The sequence below is a fragment of the Henckelia pumila genome, chromosome 3 (assembly GCF_033568475.1).
Source record: "Henckelia pumila isolate YLH828 chromosome 3, ASM3356847v2, whole genome shotgun sequence".
NCBI lineage: Eukaryota > Viridiplantae > Streptophyta > Magnoliopsida > Lamiales > Gesneriaceae > Henckelia > Henckelia pumila.
In genome coordinates, this window is record NC_133122.1 from 40,899,453 (window position 1) to 40,919,718 (window position 20,266).

At 35.6% G+C, this 20,266-nt stretch overlaps 4 protein-coding genes across 6 annotated transcripts; 1 reads left to right on the forward strand and 3 right to left on the reverse strand.

The window, feature by feature from the left end:
- Positions 1-6,169: 6,169 nt before the first annotated feature.
- LOC140891232 (NADP-dependent D-sorbitol-6-phosphate dehydrogenase-like) lies at positions 6,170-9,159 on the forward strand. The gene is made up of 6 exons (XM_073299615.1): positions 6,170-6,360; positions 6,815-6,909; positions 7,001-7,118; positions 7,317-7,449; positions 8,456-8,675; positions 8,775-9,159. Exons 1-6 carry the CDS (start codon positions 6,228-6,230, stop codon positions 9,003-9,005), a joined length of 930 nt encoding a protein of 309 aa, XP_073155716.1. The 5' UTR covers positions 6,170-6,227; the 3' UTR covers positions 9,006-9,159.
- A 278-nt stretch (positions 9,160-9,437) lies between these two features.
- LOC140892074 (polyprenal reductase 2-like) lies at positions 9,438-11,654 on the reverse strand. Its single transcript, XM_073300820.1, has 6 exons — positions 11,368-11,654; positions 10,784-11,133; positions 10,258-10,492; positions 9,984-10,082; positions 9,804-9,875; positions 9,438-9,709 (listed from the first exon to the last, which is right to left on the reverse strand). The coding sequence occupies exons 1-6, from the start codon at positions 11,515-11,517 to the stop codon at positions 9,605-9,607; spliced, it is 1,011 nt and encodes a 336-aa protein (XP_073156921.1). The 5' UTR covers positions 11,518-11,654; the 3' UTR covers positions 9,438-9,604.
- A 1,805-nt stretch (positions 11,655-13,459) lies between these two features.
- LOC140892596 (protein EIN6 ENHANCER) lies at positions 13,460-15,680 on the reverse strand. 3 transcript variants are annotated; one of them, XM_073301536.1, is made up of 4 exons: positions 15,589-15,680; positions 15,160-15,361; positions 14,075-14,142; positions 13,460-13,710 (listed from the first exon to the last, which is right to left on the reverse strand). In XM_073301536.1, exons 2-4 carry the CDS (start codon positions 15,329-15,331, stop codon positions 13,579-13,581), a joined length of 372 nt encoding a protein of 123 aa, XP_073157637.1. In that variant the 5' UTR covers positions 15,332-15,361; positions 15,589-15,680; the 3' UTR covers positions 13,460-13,578. The 3 variants fall into 3 exon arrangements, with proteins under 3 accessions (XP_073157637.1, XP_073157639.1, XP_073157640.1); XM_073301538.1 differs by having other exon boundaries at positions 15,160-15,366; positions 15,589-15,646; XM_073301539.1 differs by having other exon boundaries at positions 15,160-15,340; positions 15,589-15,629.
- Positions 15,681-17,066: 1,386 nt separating this feature from the next.
- On the reverse strand, positions 17,067-19,270 carry LOC140890588 (amidophosphoribosyltransferase, chloroplastic-like). The gene has a single exon (XM_073298486.1). The coding sequence runs from the start codon at positions 19,163-19,165 to the stop codon at positions 17,420-17,422; it is 1,746 nt and encodes a 581-aa protein (XP_073154587.1). The 5' UTR covers positions 19,166-19,270; the 3' UTR covers positions 17,067-17,419.
- Positions 19,271-20,266: the final 996 nt, after the last annotated feature.

Sequence of the window (20,266 nt, forward strand, 5' to 3'; positions counted from 1 at the left end):
AAAATTCTCGATGAACCGACGATAATAACCCGCTAGACCCAAGAAACTTCGAATCTCAACAACCATCGTCGGACGAGACCAGTTCAGCACTGCCTCTATCTTACTGGATCAACAGATATTCCTTCACTAGAAATCACATGACCGAGAAACACTACCCGATCAAGCCAAAATTCACACTTGCTCAATTTCGCATACAGCTGCTTATCTCATAACGTCTGTAAAACAATCCTCAAATTCTGTGCATGCTCATCCTTGTCATGAGAATAGACAAGAATATCATCAATGAAGACGATGACAAATCTATCCAGATATTCTCGAAATACCTGATTCATCAGATTCATGAAGACTGCCGGTGCATTCGTCAAACCGAATGACATTACCAGAAATTCATAATGCCCATATCTGGTTCTAAAAGCAGTCGTAGATATATCTGAGTCTCGTACCCGCATCTGATGGTAACCAGATCTCAGATCTATCTTTGAGTAAACAGAAGTACCCTGTAGTTGATCGAACAGATCATCAATCCGCGGCAAAGGATACTTATTCTTGATGGTGACATGATTCAACTGCCTATAATCAATACATAATCGCATCGATCCATCTTTCTTCTTGACAAATAACACAGGTGCTCCCCACGGAGAAACACTCGGACAAATATATCCCTTATCAAGCAGATCCTGTAACTGCTGTTTCAATTCCCTCATCTCTGACGGTGCCAGACGATAAGGCTCTCGGGATATAGGCGTAGTTCCTGGTACTAAATTAATACCAAATTCAACCTCTCGCACCGGAGGAAAACCAGGAATCTCATCAGGGAATACATCAGGAAACTTGCTAACAACTGGTAACTGATCAATACCCGTACTACTCGTGGACATATCAACTGCATAGATGAGGTAGCCCTCCCCACCTGAATCCAAGACATGACATGCCTTCAGAGCCGAAACAAGTGGCATCGGAGATCACGCACCCTCACCATAAAAATATCAGCTATCACCCTCAACCGGATGAAACTGTACCAGACGCTGATAACAATCCACAGTAGCGTGATACAAAGTCAGCATATCTATTTCCAAGATACAGTCAAAATCTGTCATCGCTAATATCATCAAATTAGCCGATAACGTATTACCCTCAAACTCTAGAAGGCAACCCATCACTAGACGCTTAGTTACTATCTCTTGCTCCAACGGAGTAGATACAACTAAATCCATATCTAATGATACATAAGGTAATCTATGTCTCTTAACAAAGCGACTAGAAATAAAGGAATGCGATGCTCCAGTATCAATTAATACAAGTGCAGGAATACCACATAACAGAAAGGTACCTGCTAACATGCGATCGCTTCCCTCAGTAGCCTGCTCCTGAGATAGAGCAAACACCTGCCCTTGAGTCTGGGGACGATAACCAAAAGAAATCTGTGGTGCTGGCTGCTGACGTGGAACAATAGAAGCCTGAGATCCAACCTGTGATTCCGATCCACTAGCAGAACCCATGCGCTGAGGACAATCTCTCCGCAGATGTCCCTGCTGACCGCAAATATAACAAGCACCAGTAGCTCTCCGACATGAAGCTGCAGGATGCTTTCATCCACAATGACTAAAAAACTCCTCCTTCTTCTTCTTCTTCTTCTTTCCAAAACGGAAAATACCTCGTGAACCACGAGATCCAGATAAAGTAGTAGGAGTAAAAGAAGACGTAGGTACAGATTGCACAACAAATTGAGCTCGAGGCTCAAAAGATCCACTAGGCTGTGCTGACATCAACAACTGTGCCCGCCTGTTGCTAGTCTCCACAAGACGGCAACGGTTCACCAAAGTCTCAAAAGATACCGGGTCATCACAGATGACAACCTGTGAGTAGATATCTTGGTTCAAACCTTGTAGAAAGATATCATACTTTGACGCATCACTCTCATTGATATGAGGACTGAAAGGTAGCAGATCAAGAAATCGTTGCTGATATTGATCAATAGTCATTGATCCTTGCCTCAGAGTAAGCAACTCCATCGATCATGCTTGGCGAACAGCCGGAGGAAAATACAATTTCTGGAACTCCCGACAAAAATCTCCCCAAGTCACCTGTCCTCTCTCAGTACGTGCCTGAGCAGCCTTGGCATCCCACCAAAAACGTGCTCGATCTTTTAGAACAAATTCTAGAACTTCCAATTTCTGCTCCTCAGTACAATCGAAAGCACGAAAAGTACTCTCGAGTTTAGACATCCAACTCCTCGCCTGTTCAGGATTCTCGCCTCCCACCAAAGGTTTCGGTCCTACTTGCATGAACTTATTGATAGAGTAGCGACGTCTACCCTCATGATGATGATGTCGATCATCCTGATGATGATGGCGACGATGATGATGACCACCTCCCTGGTCAACACTACCGTGACTCTCGTCAGCCATATCCTGAAAAGAATTGCACATTAAAATCCCAATGCGCAAGAATTACTAGACTAAATCCCAAGTACTAATCTCAAAATCTATGCATGCTCTGATACCAAAAATGTAGTGACCCTGCATGGTATCACCTACTAACTGACAACTAATAGCATGCATTAAACTTAATACAGCAAAATAACTTACAGAGTAAAACATGCGGAAACAAAACCATAATTTACATATCAGCTTAGTAATATAATCCAAGCTTAAATCTGTAGTGATACAATCAAATCGAAACAGTAAACATTATAGAGCTATACAGCTATATCGAATCCTGCTGTATAAAATCCTCAAGGCTTCTGCTCCCTAGTCCTGCCTTGAACTATCAGCTCCGTCCATCCTGCGACCTGCCCCATGGAATAGGGTGTCCAAGATAACAACTAGGACGTGAGCGCTAATGCCCAGTACATAGACATGAGTAAACATATGTATATAATGCATGCAACATGATGACTGCTAACGGGTAATCCGAAAATCATGCTCAGTACCGGCGCCACATGAGTGCTGCCACCGCACGGATCAACCTCTGGGTGCAACCACACTCATCTAGTACACCAGAGTAGACAGACATAAATGCCCCCGCCGTCGCGGTACTCTTAGTGACAGACTATCGAGTATAGAGCTGAGCGGCTCTATAGTCAGGTATAACAAGGTATAGGCTCAACGTGTATATGCACATGACATATGAATATAGAAAGCGGTAAATCATATATCATGCCATATAATAATGCCAAATAAATGCAACATATAAACATGTATACTCGCTGGCAATCTCAGGCAATGTGTACGTACCTCTAGGCTAGTTCAAGTATAGTAAGATCCTAGGTTCCAAGCCTATATTCAAAAGTTCACCGTATCACTACATAAATTCTATAAGCATTAACTAAGCTAATAAGTACTCTCAAAACTTAAATAGATTCCCGGACCATACCTTCGTCCGTAGTTAGCCCTTTGGAGTCGCTAGTCCCGGATGACTATAACCACACCTTGGTTATTCCAGAACCTCTATTATAACCGATAGGGCCCTCAAGTGTATATCTCACACTATATAACTGAAGAAAGAAACTCGGGAATTCGTATTTCAGAAATGAATCTGAGAAGCCCTATTTATAGGCAAAATTCCCGGCCAAGATCGGAACTTCCGATTTCAGGATCGGAGCTTCCGATCCAGCTCACTGCGTGCATGTGTGACACGTCGGGATCGGAATTTCCGATCGGGCGATCGGAGCTTCCGATATGCTCTACGTTCAACAATTTTCAAAACTTGCGGCTGAGTCATCGAACATTGCTGGAAGCTGGAGATCGGAACTTCCGTTCCAGGATCGGAGCTTTTGATCTCGGTGCTTCCGATGAGCTTCCGAAGTGGCTGGGATCGGAGCTTCCGATCTGGGTTCGGAGCTTTCGATTCGGCCCAAAGTCAAAAGCCCAAATTCTCTTTCGAAGTCCAATAACACTCCGAAATTACTAACCCTTAATCATGTTTAACATATTATTATCTTAAAATGGAACCTGGGTTACTACAATTTTACTCGTAGAGTAATTTTATGTTCCTGAATATAAATCTCATTTCATCAATTTATATTCCACATTCTTTCTGAGGCATGTTCGGATGACTCGAAGTCATTTTCTGGATCTTTTAGGATCTCTTTTGTTATTCTGTTACTACGAATAGTATAATTTGGGTGAAGTTATCTGGTTAATGGATCGAGTAATGAATTATTTGTTTCTTTGACATGTTGAATCTCGAACTGATAATGGTTTAATTTCAATTGTCATCTAATTAACAGTACTGCATTTATTCCTGCATTTCTTGATATTTTTCTTGATTTGAAATATGTTAAATTCATAATATCTGTTCGTACTAAAAATAGTTTAAAGATAAGATAAATTTCATAAGTCCTGATTGTAAAAATTAAGTCTAGTAATTCCTTTTCATTTGAGTGATAATTTAGTTGTGTACCTTAAAAAGTTTCTGATGTATAATTATATAATTCTTCATTATTTTGGTAGCTGTTTTAGTAAGTTCTTTTAAATTTTTTTTTCCTATGTATGCTTTTAAACGTGCTCCCCAGTATTCGTCTGATGCATCTGTTTCAATTATTATATATTTTTATTTGATGGAAAATATAATTCAGGAAGATGACTAATTATTTTGTTTTTAATAGTATCTATGTAATTAGTATCTTCTTTTGACCATTTCCATTTATAGTCATGTTTAAGTTTTACCTGTAGAGGTTTTTTTTTTTTATTTCTGCTAATTTCTTAATATAGTTTTCAGAATATGTCAACATTCCTATAAATCTTCTTAATTGATCTTTATTCTTTATTTCACTAGGGAAATCATGAATTTTCTTAATTATATGTTGTTGTAAACAATGTTTTTCATTTTAAATTTGTAATCCTAAATAATTTATTTTTGTTTTAAACAGTTGTGTTTTATTTTCAAAAAGTATAATTCTATCTTTATGACAAATATCTAATACCGTCATGAGGTTTTTATAATATTGATCTAATGTTTTTGAGTAGATTAATATATCGTCTATATAGACATAATAAAAATCTACATATGGTTTAAATAATTCATCCATATATCTTTGAAAAATACTTAGGACTTGTTTAAGTCCGAAAGGTAATACTGTCCATTGATATTGTCCTTTTGAACAACTGAATGTTGTAAGTAATTATGTTTGTGGATCTAGTTGTATTTGTCAGAATCCTGATTTACTATCTAAACTGAAAAAATATTTCATTCATCCTATATAAGATAGTAAATCATTTTTGTTTGAGATGTAATATCTATCTATAATTGTTGCATTATTCATTTTTCGATAATCAATTACCATTATTTTCTTGTCAGTATTTTTTTTGCTGACATAAAAGGCTGGTGAAGAGTGTGGACTCTTGCTTGGAATGATTATCCTGAGTTTGAGTAATTCTTGGACATCTTTCTCAAATATTTTTTCATCATCCACGTTGCATCTTTTTGGTGCTTCACAGATTGTGATATTAGGGTCTTTAAATTTTATTGGAACGATAATTATTTTATTTTTTTAATTTTGTCCTGAGGATTTTCATAACAAATATCATGAAATTTCTTCATGATCTTCTTTTCAGGATGAATTGTTAAAATATTTTCTATTTTCAATTCTATTGTGTTTGTATTTCGTTTATTAAAATTCTTTGTAAATCCTTCGTTTCTTACACGAAATGTTGTTTGTGTTTTAGGAATGCAAATCATTGATGATCATTTGTTTAAAGTTATGTGATCTTCAAATTGCGTAAATGGAAGATATTGTCTTAAAAAATTATTTTCTATTATAATATTCATCTCTGATTTTATTTGGTATATAATTGGTATTACACATTTTGTTTCCTCATCAAGCATAATAATTGATCCATTTCCTACTCGAACTTTTAATTTTTTATCGTATTTCTTCCAATAATGATTTGGGAGTATATGTTTACTTGCTAAACACATACTTGGTCTTATATCAACATATGCATGTATATGATATGATTTATATTCTTTTATTTCTATTTGAATTTTTATATAAATATTATTAGGATTAGTTTTATTTTTTATTTCCATTCTCTCAATGTTTTTAAATGAAAATAGTCGAATTGCCTAGAAATGAAAAGAGGTTATTTAATTAATTAGTAAAATCAAAAAGTGGTCTTTGGAAAATGAGGGTTAGTTTATTAAATTGGGTTTTGTAGAGGTCTAATTATCCCCCGGATACAAAGCGACATTTCATTTTAACGAAGCTCTACGGTTTGTGAAAAATGGCGATTACTTTGAACAATGGCTTCAAAATGCCGATTATCGGGCTAGGCGTTTGGCGTATGGATGGGAAAGATATAAAGAATCTGCTCTTTCACGCTATTAAGATTGGTTACCGTCACTTTGATTGTGCTGGTACGCTCTTCTTTCATTGTTTTCTGATGTTGTTATTTATGTGTATGGACTGGGATTTTTGGCCTTCAAATCCTTAATCTTCGTGCTGGTGGATTTCCGAGCTTGGAAAAAAAAAGGTCTTTTATGTTATTCGCCAATTGCTGTGACTGAGGGGCTTTTGATATTTCGAAAGATTAAATTTAGTGCGTGAGCGTAACCGTAATCATCGTTCAGTCTGGTGCATAAGATTCTATAGAGTTTTGGGGGGAAATGATTTCAAAGTTGGCATTTCTGTTTTCGGACTTGTGTATTTAATCTTTGTACTGGAACATGTAGAATTTTTTTAATTTATGGACATCATTCGTCTTATCTGATTGCTTCACTATTGCATTCCATTAGTTTGAAATTCGTGTTGTACTTTTCCTTTAACTATTTCATTAAATGGGGATCTTTTATTGTTGGTGCCTGATTGCAGCGGACTACAAAAATGAAGCAGAAGTCGGGGATGCCCTTGCTGAAGCTTTTCAGGAAGGACTTGTGAAGAGGGAGGATCTTTTCATAACCACCAAGGCTAGTCACCATGGAACTCCATTTATGATCATTCCATACAATGTCTTTTTGAATATAGCATAAAATCAACAATTTTTGTAATTGCTTGCAGCTTTGGAATTCGGACCACGGCCATGTCATCGAGGCCTGCAAGGACAGCCTTAAGAAATTACGCCTGGAGTATCTAGACTTGTACCTTGTTCATTTTCCAGTTGCTACGAGGCACACAGGTATGTTTTGCAAATACACAGATTAGCTCTGGTATTCCCTTTTAATCAATAAATTGTTGGTGCTTCGAAGGATGTGTGCATTATGATTTCAACTGTTTGAAGTTATTGGTTTTTGTGATGCATCACAAGCTGTTAAACCTTTTTTACATTTAGTTTATCACCAAGAGCTTTTTCATGCCCGGATTGACATTGATGCAGGAGTTGGCACGACTGATAGTGCTTTGGGAGAGGATGGTGTGTTGGACATAGATACCACAGTGTCATTGGAGACCACATGGCATGCCATGGAAGATTTAGTATCAATGGGTTTGGTGCGGAGCATTGGGATCAGGTAAGTCTGATCTTATCCTTTTCAATGATGTTTTCTCTAGTTGGTTTAAGGCTAAGCTCTGGGAAGTAAGGAATTTCTTCTTTAACATCTCTTGGCAATTGGCATGCAGAAACATAGAAAGGATAAGTTTGAATCTTAGAAGTAGCTAAAAGCAATCACGCTCTTCCATGTTTTTCCTTGAAAAATGAGGGTAAAATTCAAAGTATTCCCCAATGTCGATTTATGTTTCAAATCCATCCACATCTTTATTTGATTTCCATCCTCGTGTGTCGTGTCTATGATTCTCTTCTTTCAGCAATACTTTACTAATAATTACGGAATTACCCTTGTTAATTGTTATATGCAACCTACATTCAAATTTTTTGCAAAAATGCACTTAATCCCTCATCTCAAATATTTGATTTTTGATAATTGATAATATTATTGAAAAATATATACATGCTGATGCTATACATGAGCAAATATACCGTTTTCATATATTTTTACATGATACAGCTATGTTAGTGGAGCAGTAATCAAATTCAATAATTTGACAATTTTTTGATATGCTAAAAAGTAATGCTTTAATTAAGTTCTACCAGACTACCAGTACCAATAGACATCATTTGAGCAATGATGAAATTCAATAATTAAAATTTATGCTAAGTTCCGTTATGAACTTTTATGAAATACTGTAATGAGAAAACTATTGTTTAGTAAATAAATCTCTGTTGATGTTCAAGGAAATACAAACCTATAGTCCATGGTCTCAGAAGACTTACTATTTTTCAGCAATTCCTTCTGTCATAATGATTTGCACAAGTGGCCAGATCTTCTGCTGATTTATGGTTCTCATCCAATGATAAATGCATGGGAAACCTCCTAGCTTGGTGGAATTCTGGGAATAATTTGGACGATAGAAATAAACAGAAAACTGTTATCTAATTAAATTTCGTCTTCACTTTGAAAGCTATACTAGTGAACATTACATTTCGTTGCAATGTGTTTGATCACTATTTATGTGCAGCAACTATGACATATATCTAACAAGAGACTGCTTAGCCTATGCCAAAGTGAAGCCTGCAGTGAATCAGATTGAAACACATCCTTATTTCCAACGAGATTCTCTTGTCAAGTTCTGCCAGAAACACGGTGTTTGTGTTACAGCGCACACCCCTCTTGGAGGCGCTGCATCTAATACCGAATGGTTTGGTTCAGTATCATGTTTGGAAGACTCGGTTCTTAAAGTACTTCTTTATATCTTTAGTATACCTTTTTTAAATTTTGCACAACTCTGTTATCCACTTGTTGATTAATAACTTCTGAATTCTGCTTCTATCTATCAGGGTCTTGCCAAGAAGTATAATAAGACCGTGGCTCAGATTGCTCTTCGATGGGGTATTCAAAGAAACACAGTCGTCATACCTAAATCATCAAAACCTGATAGACTGGAAGAGAATTTTCTAGTGTTCGACTTTGAGATTGCCAAAGAAGACATGGAACTGATCAAGAGTGTGGATCGCAGCTATCGAACCAATCAACCTGCCAAATTTTGGGGCATAGATTTGTATGCTTGAGTTGAATTTGTAATTCATAGTCTTTATCTTGATCTTGTGAAAATAAATACATTGACATTGTTGAGAAATTTGAAGTATTTGCTGTTGCGCACTCTAAATGGTGCATGAACCAGATGTGATTCACTCCTGAAAGAAAATTTGACGTTGCCTTTCATGTTTAAAGTGTTAATTGTATATGTTGGCATTCATGTGAGAGTGTGCATGTGTGGCTAGTAATACATGTTTCTTCCATTCTATTCTCGTTTTGATAAATGCAAACTTTAGATTTATCTACTTTCGAATTGTGTTTGCCATTTCAATTATGTGAAGTCTAGATTTAAACAATAATAATAAAATGTGTCGCCGAAGATCAAATATTTTGATGGATTGGTACTTGCACTCAAAACTTAACGCGACGTGCAACCAAGCTAAAAAGAATGGCAATTAAAAAATCTCCAAGTGATAATTTGCTCAACAGTCGAAAGGCATATCCGCATATAATACATTAATCCTCATAGCATACCATAATTTATATAGCCAATTCAAAAGCACACAAGAAAATACAGAAACGTGTAATAACTGATACAAAAGTACATATGCAGGGAGGGTGATAGTAAACACTAGTAAATAAAAGGAATAATGGCACGACGGTTTTTAGGATAATTGTCGAATTTATGTAGATACCACTTCTGGGTTTCAGCTGCAGCCAAAGCGAGATTTGCCACCTGCAAAATTTAAATACCACAAAGCAAAAATTTGAGATCAGATGCAGGCGAAGGGTGCGGTGCATTATTTGTTCAAGGTTCTCGAACGACATACCACAAACCCAAAGAGTAACCATACTGTAACATCAGAAAAACCACTAGCAATCACAAGTCCGCCATATATAACCTATACAAGAAAAGGCAAGGAAATATTAGTAACTAGAGCCTCCATAGCAAAATAGTTTTCCGGAAAGGCATAAGGTTCATAACATCATATTATAGAAAAATGCCGTACAATTTCAGCGAGATAATGTGCGGAGGAAGCATATTCAAACCAGTCCCCGCAAGGGATTGCATAATCATTAACTTGGTCCTCGTCCTCTCTTAATGAGCCCTGGGTTTTTTTAAGGACAGGAAGAAAATATGGTAAGCTCTCGGCATGTGAGTAAACTGGTATTTTGTTCGTGTCAAACATAAGTGACAGCAAGCAAAAAGAAAAGCTAATTTGCAGCTTGTACATGTACTGAGAATTAATACAAGTAATCTATAACAGAATTACAAAAACTTACTAGAATGGCGTGGCAACGATACTGGTGAATCCAACCGAAAAAGAAAACAGCAGCACCAAGCCATGCATGCCATTTAAGTAGTAAGAGAGGATTCACATGTCCCCAGACATCATATTCTGTGATTTTCATTCTATCCTTCCCTTTGACAACAAACTCAGCAATTAGGTTTGTCACAAATTGGAGAACCTCTGAGGCATACTTGGAACAAAGGGACAGTGGAGCTGCTGTATAGAAACTTGTCAGAAAAATAAGTAATCAGATGAGGGTGAAATCTGCATAGCATTGCCATTTTAATAGAGCAGTAAAGTTCAGATTGTTTTTCGACATAATCCAACAAGAAAGCGCCATAAATATGGAAGAAAATCACTTCCAGAAACTCGTCAAGAATTTGGCTTACTGAACTTGGAATGAAAAAATGAATTTGCCACGCACTAACATACATGATACATGTCATTATTCTACAAATGAAGTTGTTTAGAGGGGAATCAAAGACACGAGACTATTTTAAAAAAATGTCAATACTTACAATAGTCCTGTCAGATAGCCAAAAATATGCATTCGAGCTGAAGGACTATACTTAAACACGTATATGGATTCAAAAAGACGCCGCAATACTTGAACTTCCATCAACAAAAGCAAAAACACAGATCTCCATATCATATGCTTGCTTTTCCTCAGAGATGAACTCCCTTCGTGAAACCAAAAATCATGAGAAAATCCTGTCAAGTGACTGGCTATACTGGAATATAGCAATGGCTGAGAAACTCTAGGTGCAATTCTGTACGCATACATCCACGTGAAAACGAGCAGAATTGTAGTCCATACAACCGCCAACACGTAGAAATGACAAAAGTACTTCTGAGGAACCGTGAATTTCTGAAATGACAAAAAAAAACAAACAATTGACCGCAAAGATTATATCTTTGCAATTATGTGTCCACAAAACATACAGAAAAAATTTACAGCAGTGAAAAACAACAAAGCCCCAATCTAGTAATCTACAACCATCGTGACCAACAAAAAGCAAAAGAAAGAAAGAACATCACTTCAACATGGATCGAATTCACGGAAACAGAAACAAAATCAAAGAACCCAAAAATTATAACTCACATGGGAAGAAGATTTCATAATCTTTCCACGCTTAGCTAGCCCTAGCACAAAACTGTGAAAAGCATTCAGCTTGGAAGAAGGTATGGACGCGATTAAAATGGGAAGAATCCCAGCAATCCACGCAGCGCAAAGCAGAGAAGCGAGAATCATCGTCGAAAGAAGAAGGAGGTAGCGTATAATCGAAAACAAATTCAGGGCAAACGCACCGGATTATCGATTGACTACGATTGCGTGGAGTGAAGTTCTGGAATGTGTGTAGAAAACCATTAATGGAGAGTTGGAAGAGTTTTGAAGCTCCGTAAAAGCGGGGAAATCAACTTTGCCGTAAAAACGTGTCACCCGATACCACTTTCTCTTGCCGTACAAAATTATAATTATATTTTGTCAACATCAACAAAATAAAACTGTCTCTTTTAGTATTTGTATGTATATAGAAATTTTTTTTAATGACGTGAGAACTCGTAGATGTTATTTTTCAGTGTATATTGGATCAACGATAAACCTTGGATTGACTTAGAGGGTGTTTGGTTAGGCTTATTAAAAAGAGGTTATAAGCTCTTAGAGCTTAAAAGCTGTTTTACGAGCTTATAAGCTATTAGAACTTATTTTAAAAATAAGCTGTTAAAGTTTTTCGGTAAACTTATTTTAAATAACTTAAAGATATTAATATTTTTGGTATTATAAGATCTTTTTATTATCAAAATTACCAAAAAGAGTATAATTCTATGAAAATAATATTTTGAGTTATACACGTACGAAAATAGTTTTAGAATAAATTTATATTAAAAAATAAAATTGTTTTAATATTTTATTTTTAGAAAAATTTATGTGATTTGTAATTTTTTTAAATAATATTTAATATTTAATAAGTGGAGGATAAGATAGAGATTTATTAAAATATTCAAGGATATTTTAGAGATATGAAATATTAAAATAAGATCTTTTTTAAAAAAATACCTCCCTTTACTTTTTTAAAAACAACTTATAAGCTGTTAAACAGCTTATTTTGACAACTTATAAGCTGTTTTTAAAAAAATTTACCAAACACATTTTCAGAGCTTAAAAGCTCTAAAACAGCTTATAGCTTTTAAGCTCTGCCAAATACCATCTTAAACGATAATTAAATAAATCGCACTAGACAAATGTTGTACGGCGGCAGGCTAATCAAACACTTAGGGTTTTGACCAAATGATTACATCCTCCGAACATCTCGTTGGAGGGACATTTGTATATAATTTTGTTTTTTTAATTGTACGGGATGTGATTAGTTTTTCGGGGCATCAATCCTAAACGTCATTCAATATTAATAATTGATGCACATATGTCAATACATAAATAGGGGCGTAATATATTTATATTTTAAAGATATTTTCATATAAATGATATTTCATATGGAATAAAGATCTAAAAATATTATATTTTTATGAAACTCTTGGAGATGAATCAAATATTTGTTATGTTAAATTAAATATAATCATTTAAAAAGTTAAAAATATAGATAAAGATGAAAAAATATTTTATTAGATATAAATATATGATAGTTATAGATAATTTTAAAAAAATAGGATAAAACTAGTTTTTATCATATTTTTAAAATTAAGATAAAGTATTTTTGTAATTTTTATGGGTGTTTTTTTTTTGGAAAATTTCACCCTGTAGGACTCTGCCCTAATTTACCCAACTTATGAGTTGGCAGTTAAAAAATTAAGCTTTTACTTTACTTTTTAAAAAGTCAAATATCACATTTTTAATCATTTCAATGGATTTTTGGGATACTCTTGAAAAAAAGATTTTAGGGATTAATTACCCAACATAACACTATTTTTTAACAATTTTTTTATTTCTACAAAGGATTTTCAAATAAAAATTTATCCACTCATTACTTCGAGACTTCGACTCGAGTTCAACACAAAAATTATTAGCCTAAAATATTTTCACTTTCGAATTTTGAATCGATTGTTATTTTACTAATAAAACTTAAACCCTATTAAATATTTAACTATATTCAATTTGACTCGATTTATCAATATCTTAGGGACGAAAGTGAGCTAAGCTCCATTCCAATCGTTCGTGTTCAATGCAAAGAAGAAGAAAACAAAGTACATGTATATTTTGCATATGTTAAAATGTTTCCCTTTAGTACAAAGAGATATAGGATTCCATCAGATATTTGCTACAAAGAAATATGCCTATTTCTCTAGTTGAAAAACTCTACCTCAGGACAATGGCAGCGTTTCTGAGAGCCAAATAACGCTGCACATAATCATTTGGAAGTGATCTTATCAGCTTGAACACTTCAGTATTGGCGTAGCGTAGCTTGGTTCTCGGATCAAAGTAAGGTGCCTACACGACAGAAGAGTATTTCATGCTCAATTTTGATGGTCATCAAAATATATCAAATGATAAGGCAGTAAAAATTATCGTGAGAATTTAGTTAAGCAAATATAGAGTTGTAGAACTCGATGGTTGGACTTAAACGATTCGCTGAAGCACGAGCACGTATATGTGACTATCCAATCCAAGAACACACATCCAAACATTTATATAACGGGACATTAATTTAAAAAAAAATAAAGAGGCTAGAGCCTAGAAGCAAACTGGAATTCACTTCCCAATAGAACACCAATATTCAAGCACAATGCATACCACTGATTTCTCTATCCTTGATAAACAGAGAATAAGACCAAAAATTATTATAGAAAATAACCTCAAATCCAGTTATATCGCAAATTCTTTTGCACGGATGCATAGATGGTGGCGACTCGATGTTGACATCTGCAGACACCCAAAACAAAAAGGAAAATCACTATAAATCCACAAAAGAAAATGTTGAGCCGAAAACTCGACACTAAAAAATTGTCAAAGATTTCATTTTGAAACCCACAATACATGGCATAAAAGGTTTTTCTCTACAATGTTGCTTAACAAGAAACTATAAAGTTTGAATATCAAGTACGGCAATTTCGGACTCCAGGGATACCTCAGTGATGCTCGTCTGGCATAATCGGAAGTCAATCAGTCAATCTAATACAATATATTTTAACAAATAAAAAGTAGACATGTTACAAAACTGATGCAAACAAACAAACAGAGGCGACCAGCTCACATAAAAAAATAAATAAAATCTATCACTCTGTATATAATATATATATGTAGGGGGAATCAGATACTTCATATGCTATGCCATATGGTTTATTTGATACATCTCATCAAAGTCATGCACCCAAGTATTTCAGGATTTCATTCAAATAGTAATTGCTTTGGCAATAAAAACAGAGAGAAATATGTGATTTTGATGGTGATGAATATATAAAGCTTTTTCAATGAAACCTCTCCACCAACTTGAGATCAGTCCAACACCCAAAGCAACAAAAGACATTTTGGCGTGCTTTCATTTTTAAACCCACTACTTCCCCGAATATTCAATCCTTCTAAGTCTTGAGATCGAATCTACAGATCTGAATTTTGATTAATAAATCAAGTAACTGACAGCTAATATATTGTCTTATGTATTAGTTTACCATGACTATCAAATTATTCTTTTCGGGCTAGGAATATCAATGAACTTGTAGTCTGCTAGCATCATCTAAGTCACTCACAGTCACACGAGCATAAATTCATAGTATTGAAGTTCAATGTACCTAAATGTTCAATCAAATTATGCAAAGCTCATATTCATATTAATGCATTTTCCAAAGATAATTTCACAAAGCAGCTAAATTTCACATATAATCAATGAAACGACAACCATACAACGAATTGATTGTATGACAACAATTACACACAACTTACAATTCGGTTCATCGGGGGGATAATTTTGGTAATTCTCAGCGGGAATAATCTGCTTGAGATGCTTCCATCTCGCTTTGGTCTGTCCCTTTGGGTACTTATCATATACTTGAATCTTCTTAAACTTCATGTGAGTGGGCAATACCAATTCTGCTTCCACCACTTCCTGCTCCATCTAATTCAACTGCTTCCGAATTATATAAAACTGCGCTAAATCAAATACCAAAAACAATATAAAAAAAATTTCCGACTTTTTAATACTAGCTCAATCATCAAAATTTTCTATCAAAAAAATAATAATAATGGTCAATATTGTATACGGTCGAAAACTTTTGACGAGATTCACTAACCCACCATCATAATTTGGTACAATAATTCTTAGTTTTAGAATTTAAAAACAAAAAGCAAAAATTATGAAGAGAAACGACTCACAAAGCTTAGGGTTCCTGAAATTTGAGGATCTTCCTGCTCTTCTGGCCACTGGGTGCACCAAGCGGGAGGCGCGTGAGCTAAAAACCACAAACCCATCGGAGTATCGGACCATATTGTTGGGCTTAAATGGGCTTCCGTCCACTGGACTTGGACCATGAAATGGGCCTAAACACTGCAGACTACAAAAATCAATACATTAGGCATTGCTTGGTTTGAAAGTAAAGAATATCATATTATCTGGACAAAAATAACTAAATAAGTAAAATTAAATTTATTGATTTAAAAAAAATCCATTTTTTTTGCATTGAAATACCTAAATTGTAATTGTCGGTTTCTTATCAGTACTGATTCAAGATTATTAAGAATGTAATCCTAAGACAGGCTATCAAAGAATATGTCTCCTATGAGATCATATTTATAATAAAAATACTTTTGAGATGAAAAATAATATTTTTTTCATTGATTACTAACTAAGAGATCCTCTCACACAATTTACCTAAGACCACTCGAAGAAGTTTTTTTTTAATATCATTTTATCAAACTTTGCAATGATCCAACAAATGAAAAAATTAGATGGTAAAATTAATTTTGCTACACAGAAAATAATTGATTTCACATCAGATGATGACGTGTGCATTCCAAACATTACGATTTTTTAATTAAAAAAATCAGCAAAAATAAAAAATTTATAGATCAAATAGTACTACACTAAAATGCACATCCCGATCATGTCACAACATAAAATCATTGGTGGTGCTACATGTACAACAATTTTACAACAAAAAAAATTTAATACAAAAATTTCATCCATCAAACTCTCATGACAAATTCATACAAAATCTCACGACACAATTAATATAATATCGACTTGATATTTTTGTAGTACCTCAAACGTTATTCAAAAACCATACGGTTGACAAAAATATGTAGCTTGATTTATTTATTTATTTTTTTCCTTTTTTTTTGTTTGTTCAAGACTCTTTTTTTTAGAATTGTTTGTTCAAGACTTAGAACAACACTTTTCTTGTGTATTAATACATCTTTTTTTTCGAGAGAATTAATACATCGTGTTTAATTGACCATCTAATTAATTACTTATACATGTTTTTATTTTAAAATCAAATGATCGATTGCACATGTTTATTATTAGTAAAAAATGCAGAGAAGTTTTTTTTACATGTATTTTTTTTAAAAAAAAAACAAACGAAAACGTGAAATGAGTGTTAAATTTTTAGTGAGATAAAAAATATAAAAATATAATCATGAAACAATGTAATTTGATGTTCTCAAAAGTAATTATTATCACCTACTCTTTTTTTATATAATAGAATAGATAACAAGAGAAAAAGTGTTGCTTCGGTTTTAAACTTTAACAGACACCCGGGAAGGCCGTGGATTGTAATGATTGTTACAATTATTTTCACGAAGAGGGTCCAAGCGTCACCATTGATTTTTATGTGCAAAATATCTATAAACATCCATAATTTATGATGTTCCGTCTTCAGAAGAAGATTGGGATGTTTGGTACAGAATTGTGTGCGCAAATATCATGTTAAAAAATACTTATCATCATCGAAGCTAAAGACAAAATTGATCGTTCAAAATGGAAAATCTGAGACGTATGTTACTCCTGGATTGGTATTCGTGCGGAAACAGCTGAATCCATTCCAAGAAATTACCTTGGTACCAAATGTGGCTTTTAGTCGAGAAGAAATAACACACCACACTAGAATAAAGCAGAACACACCCAAAACTCTGTCATTCACTGCATAACTATGAACTTTGCTGTTTCTATAACAAGCAAAGGAACCTATAAATTTGAGGGAGGCGACTAGGAAGAGCATTGAACCTCATGTTTCCAAGGCAGTTTTTTCACCTCCTTTTGGCTCCTGTTCCCCGGAATCCAACCCCCTTCAATGGACTCCATACTACCACTCAACCCATCATCAAGAAAATCACCAACCCTTTTCACCTTCCCTGTTGGCTCGACAGGGTATTTACCCGAAAAGCATGCGTAGCAGAAATTAGGAGAATCGTCTCCCAACAGCCTAGTCAAGCTATCAAACGGTAGAAATGCAAGTGAATCAGAGCCAATATACTCCCTAATCTCCTCCACGCTCATCCTATTTGATATCAACTCCTCCGGACTAGGAGTATCGACTCCATAGTAACAAGAACCTATGATAGGAGGACTTGCAATCCTCATATGAACTTCTTTCGCCCCCGCCTCCTTAAGCAACCGGACTATTTTCGAAGATGTGGTTCCTCTTACAATTGAATCATCCACCACCACTACACGCTTCCCCTCCAACACGGCTCTCACCGGCGAAAGTTTCAGTTTTACACCAAAATCTCGGATTTTTTGTGAGGGTTCGATGAATGTCCTCCCCACATAATGAGACCTGATCAAGCCTTGTTGAAATGGTACACCTGCTTTCCCTGCGTAACCAAGCGCTGCCACGACCCCCGAGTCCGGCACAGCAATAACCACGTCACAATCAACAGGAGCTTCTGTGGCCAAGATTTCACCAAAAGCACGTCTTGATTCATACACAGACCTCCCAAATACTACAGAATTTGGAAGTGCGAAGTAGATATGCTCAAAAATACAAGATTTCGGTTCCGGATGAGGCATCAAACAAAGGGAGCTCACCCCGTCTTTATCCACAACAAGGACTTCACCAGGCAAAACCTCTCTTTCATATGTGGCTTCGATCAAATCCAATGCACAAGTCTCTGATGCAAAAACCACAGCCCCATTGCTCCTTCGACCCATAACCAACGGCCTAAACCCAAAGGGGTCACGAACAGCAACGAGCTTGTCCTCGGTCAAGAAAACCATAGAATATGCTCCCTCGAGCCTCTCACATGCCTCAACAATCCTCAAGAAAAAGGGCCTCGCCTTTGAGGTGGCAATCAAATGAAGAACAACCTCTGTATCCGAAGTGGTGTTGAAAATGGATCCGTTGTCCTCCAGCTCCGCCCTCAAAGCCTGGTAATTAACCAAATTACCGTTGTGGGCAACCCCAACAGACCCGAATCGGTAACCTGCAACAAAAGGCTGCACATTTTTAAGCATGGAGGACCCAGCCGTGGAGTATCTTACATGACCTATTGCGACATCCCCCGGCAACTGAGCCAATTTGGACTCGTTAAAAACCTCGGACACGAGCCCAACTCCTGTAACCGACTGGAGCACGCCATCGTGCAACGCCACAATCCCTGCACCCTCCTGACCACGATGCTGGAGCGCGTGGAGAGCTAGGTAGCTCAGACGGGCGGCCTCTGGATCACCGTATATTCCCACCACCCCGCACTCCTCCCTCGGTTTATCGTCATCATCGTCCGAATAAAAAGCATTCGAATCTGTATTTGTGGGTAGGTTTCTGTACCCGGATACAATATCTGAGATTGGGTTTTTGGAGGAGGTCATATGGAGAGGTTTCCCGAGGGTTTTGGGAAGCATGGAGGGGAAGAACCTAGGCGGGGGAGGGGGAGACGAGAGACGGAGGGCAGAGGATGATGAGGCGGAGGCGGTGGCGGCGGCAATCTTGGTGGTGGTGGTGGCGGCGGCCATCGGAGTCCAGAGGAGAGGAGGTGAGATGAACTACGGATAGTCGAATTGGCGGGGCTAGGTTTTGGTCGTTTTATGCGTTAAACTAAGTCGCACATGTTGGTGACACAAAAGAGTCTCAAGGTAAAATTTGATTGGTCTGTGATGAAACAGAGGAGTGGAACGATTGTGGAGTAGAATTTTTCCAGAGGAAAACAAATATAGAATTTTCAAATAATTAATTATATGGTCAGTAAGCTTCTGATAATGACGTGCGTAGCTTTTTGAGGCTTAAAAATCCAATTGCACCGCCGAAAATTGACTATCAATCCATCTCGTAATCTAACTACATGGACATTGGTCAAATATATATAATTATATATAGGCTTATAATAATTATTTGATTACGACGTGCTAATTAATCTTGATTAAGATAATAAGTCCTTACAATAAGTGTTTGAGTTGATAGAATAGATAAATATTTGACTAACAATCATGAATTAGATTTCTTCTACTAACATGTTCTCGGACGAATTTGTCCAATACAATTTAACTAAACAACGTGATTTACAAATTATGCATAAAAAAATAAAGATAACGAGTTATAATGTCATCAATATAAACTCGCAATCACTTTTTTAAATATTTACAAATATAATAACTTAGTTTTAGAAGTTAAAAGAGTAGCGAAAGTTGTTGCTTCAATATGCAATAAGCTGCTCTTCACTCTTTTCGCATCAGAATTAAATATACATTATTATTCATTAATTGCATATATAAAAACTTCTCGTTTAGTTTTACCGTTCAATGGCGCTACATTGTGCTTCAATTGATGTATTTGATTTGAATGAGATTGATCTATTTTGGGATGATTTGATGGATTGACGGATTTCACATTATATCATATTTTATTTGTGATTCACAACAATTATTGAATAGCTTGAAATAATTTGAATTTGAAATTCATTTTTATTTTGTCAATCCAAGCAAATCAAGAAATTCGAAATCAATAGGTAATGAAATCCATGCAAATTGCAAACACAAGATAAAGGTGGATCTCAAACTCATTTCAATTAAAAATCATTTCAAATCATTCCTTCTTTAAATACTCCTTTAAAATCCCTA